General features: G+C 35.0%; 1 protein-coding gene across 2 annotated transcripts in view; it reads right to left on the bottom strand.

Moving 5' to 3' along the window:
* rabif (RAB interacting factor) overlaps nt 1-2,392 on the bottom strand; it is a 5,815-nt gene extending 3,423 nt beyond the window's left edge. The window contains exons 1-2 of one of the 2 annotated variants that reach the window (XM_015399449.1): nt 2,260-2,392; nt 1,733-1,879 (exon numbers count right to left, since the gene is read on the bottom strand). In XM_015399449.1, the coding sequence (XP_015254935.1) occupies nt 1,733-1,876 (144 nt within the window). In that variant the 5' untranslated portion in view covers nt 1,877-1,879; nt 2,260-2,392. Of the gene's footprint in view, nt 1-1,732; nt 1,914-2,259 lie in introns of both variants that reach the window. The other variant, XM_015399448.1, reaches the window with a different exon arrangement.
* Between the last annotated feature and the right edge of the window lie 1,489 nt (nt 2,393-3,881).

The raw sequence follows: 3,881 nt of genomic DNA, 5'->3' as shown, positions 1-3,881 counted from the left end.
ACGTGAAATACGGATATGTCCCGGGAAATACGGACGTTTGGTCACCCTAACTAAAAGTTAAAGAAACAAACAAAAATCTTGACTAAATCAGGGCTGCTCATTTAATTTAATTTATCAATTTTCCCAATTAATTGAAAAACAGATGATTTTAATTATGGCTGGAACAATTAATCAGATTAATGGATTATTGAAATAATCCTTAACTAGTTCAGTAATCGATTAATCATTAACTGGAGTGTAGAGACTCTAAAACATGCCTTAAGCTGACAGAGCGACCCACTTAGAGCAGTAATTATACCAAGATTATTTGAAAAAATGATAGACAGATTAATTGATTTGCAAAATAATCGTTAGTTGCAGCCCTGCGTTTGGTGATTTAACATTTCTAAACAAAGCTCTTTAGATATGCCTAAAAATGTTCAATCATATTGTTAAAACTGATTGAGGTCATTTTGATAGGACACACAGAGTGTTGGTCCCCCAGTGGGGCACAGTGCTGGACGATTTTTGCCCTTTTCAGGCCGATTCTCCAGTCCTGCGCAAATTTTTTGATCGGACTGAGTTTCAGCCTGATCCTGCGTCCTGTAGTACACAGGGGGTAACGAGGGGCAATCAGCCTCTCATGACCACTTCCTGATCAGGAATCGAAAGGTCTGGAGAAAATCAAACATGTTTGAAATTCAGTTGGCCATCGTGATGTTGCATTAGAGCGTCGGGCCGTGCTGTGCGAGAACATACATTGTGAGCTGTGAACCTTTAAAACCTGCGATTTCATTGTACTGTTTGAGCTGTAGCTGCGTGCAACGATCGAATATTTAGCAGTGCACCGGAAAACAAGTAGAAATATTTTTCTAAACAGTCAATTTGATGTTTTTAAGATTTCAGAAATTAAGGGGATTATTTATGCCTTCATACAATTTTGCTTTATGCTGGCATATCTTTTCTCATAACTTTGACAATATATTCTAGTAACATGGAAAATCAGTTTAGTAACTGTTAAAAATATCAGTGCAGATTTTTTTCAATCAGTTTTGGATTTGCAGGTGTATTCAGTTTGCTTAGTAGGGCTTAAAAAAACAATCATCAATCCTTCCTCCCAGCAGCTGGAAGACTTTATAACCATCACTGTTCCCAACAACCTCAATAAGTTGTTATATTCATGCTGATTTTGCTCAGTTTCTATCTTGGTTAAATAACCTGCTGCTGTCATTTTGCACATCTCTGATGTTGCTGCTAATTGCAAATATCCATTACTATAAAAATATCCATAGCTGGATATTGGTTATTTATTCTCCAGGTGCACCGTTTTTATATTGGTAAAACATCTTACAGTATTTTATTGTTTATTCTTTAACTCTTCAATATTATGTTATTCTAATACATTTTTCTACATTTGTGTGACCATTTCTTTCTATAATCTTTTTGCTGCTGTAAATTTCCCCATTGTGGGACAATAAGGTAATTTTCTATTTGCGTTATTTAATTGCTTAGTAGAATCTGAAAAACATGATTCACTTTTTTTTTTTTTTTTTTGTAATAAATAAATCTGAAGTCTTTTAATCGTTTCTCATCTTTATATTCTCGTTTTTCTGCAACCCAAGCATGAAGAAGTGTTTTTTTCTCCATTAGAGATGATATCAAAGCTGCAGCTCTCTGCCATCAGGTCCTTTTTGTTTCCAGTATTGTTGTTGTTGTTGTTTTTCTTGCTGTGACTGAATGAACCGGATCATACCTGGTTGTGTGTGAACACAGCCATCCCAGGACAGAGCACCTTGGAGCCGCAGCGCTGACACACAACAGCCTTCAGGTTCTTCCCGTCCTCAGACACCAGCTCGGACCGCTCTGGGCTTCCTTTGGACTCCTGCTGGTTCTCCATGTCCTGTCAGGCAGAGTTTGCGGTGAAGACAGCGCCTCTTTAATGGGGGGAAACAAAGGGCAGCTAGCATCAGCCGTTTGATCCAATAAAACCCAAAATGTTCCAGCAGTTTGGACCCCGGAAGTAGAAAACGTCAGAACTTTGTAGGACGGAAGTGCATTACAAGTTTAACCGAATATTAATTTACATTGTCAATTCTACAATCCCAGGAATATGAAAGCTAAAGCAGAACAAAAGCAGATAAAAAATAACTGCCTCTAATATTTAAGCTAAAATCTATAAAACCACAGCCAACCCTAACCAACTGCGACAAGACAAAATACTCAATATCCTCCTCTTTGACACAAGTGTTTCATATTTATATTAAGCCATTTTAGACCTACCTTAATTACGAATCATAAAAAGATATGGCATTAAAATGTGATCTTTAAACAACTAAATTAGCCATTTGAATGCTAGCTGATCTGACGGTGCAACCCTTAAATGATTCCGCAGGGAAACAACTTCTTCTTCTTTTCTATCATGGCGGATCGCAAGCAACTTTAAGGTGCATACCACCACCTACTGTTCATGAGTGTGTAGCAACATTGTTTTACATCTTTTAAATTCTATTTTTTAATTTTATATGCTGAAGATAAATAAATAATGCTTTTCTTAATCTATAAATATCCTTTATATTTCATTTATTTCCCAATAATCCTTTAAGACTCCATTTCAACTACTCTTCTCAATTTCTCCCTTTCAGGTTCATCAATACGTGTTCTACATTTTCTATCTCACCACATCCGTCACATTTATCATTATTTTTCCTCCCTATTAGTTGTAAATTGTCATTTAAATAAGTATGACCTACTCTTAATCTGATCATTATTATTTCTTCCCTTCGGTTTCTCTCATTAATATTTCTATTTAATAGTAACTTTTGTACTTTAAATAATCTTCTTCCTTTTTTATCTTCATTCCACCTTTTTTGCCATTTTTTAATTTCTTCCCTCTTAATAAATGATTTTCCTTCCCCCTTGTAAATGTTATTGCCTCCTCTAAAGCCCTTTTTGCTAATTTGTCTGCCTTTTCATTTCCTTTTACCCCTTCATGTGCTGGTACCCAACAAAACCAAATATCAATGCCACCCCTGTATAATCTAAATAAACTGTGCTGAATTTCTAATACTAAATCTTTCCTATTATTTCCTTCTCCCTGAATACTTTCTAAAACTGCTTTGGAATCCGTGCATACCACCACCCTGTCTGGTCTGACCTCCTCAACCCATTGTAAACTCAGTATAACTGCCAACATCTCTGCTGTAAAAAACAGATAGTTGATCTGAAATTCTTTTAGAAATGTGTATTTTGAACTCTGGTACATATATATTCCTATTCCCACACACCCTTTTAAATTCTTAGAACCATCAGAATATATTTTAAGGTAATTATAATATGAGTTTCTTAAATATATATCAGTCTGTATCCCTATTTCGTTTAAATTCCAAGCATATTTCATTTTAATAAGTCTTGTGTCTACATTTATCTCAGGAAATAGCTATGATGGAATAACACTAATTGGATTAAACTGTGCTATTTCCTTATCCTCTAATCCAAACTCTTTAATCAATTTGCTTATAACCCATCCAAATCCATTATTATGGAACTTTGAATATTCCCAGCAAGTTTGTAGAATTGTTGAAGTTACATTTTCATGCATACTACTTTTAATTTTCACCCAATATACTTAACCTAATTTCATTCTTCTCATTTCCACTGGAGTTTCTCCAGTCTCGTCTAAAAGAGCGTTGATAGGTGTTGTTTTCACTGCTCCTGTACATATACGTAAAGCTCTACTCTGTAATCTATCTATCCTTTGTAATGTTGTTTTAGCTGCTGCTCCATAAAAGGGAAACAACTAATCAGTATTCTTCTTTTATTAGTTTAATGGCAGATTGCAAAACACTACATCCATATATGAATATATAAATACACACATATACATACATACTTATACCCATATC

Source organism: Cyprinodon variegatus, unplaced genomic scaffold (genome assembly GCF_000732505.1).
Source record: "Cyprinodon variegatus isolate N-32 unplaced genomic scaffold, C_variegatus-1.0 Scaffold1014, whole genome shotgun sequence".
NCBI lineage: Eukaryota > Metazoa > Chordata > Actinopteri > Cyprinodontiformes > Cyprinodontidae > Cyprinodon > Cyprinodon variegatus.
The sequence above is the reverse complement of the archived record's forward strand: the minus strand, read 5'-3'. Positions and strand labels throughout refer to the sequence as shown.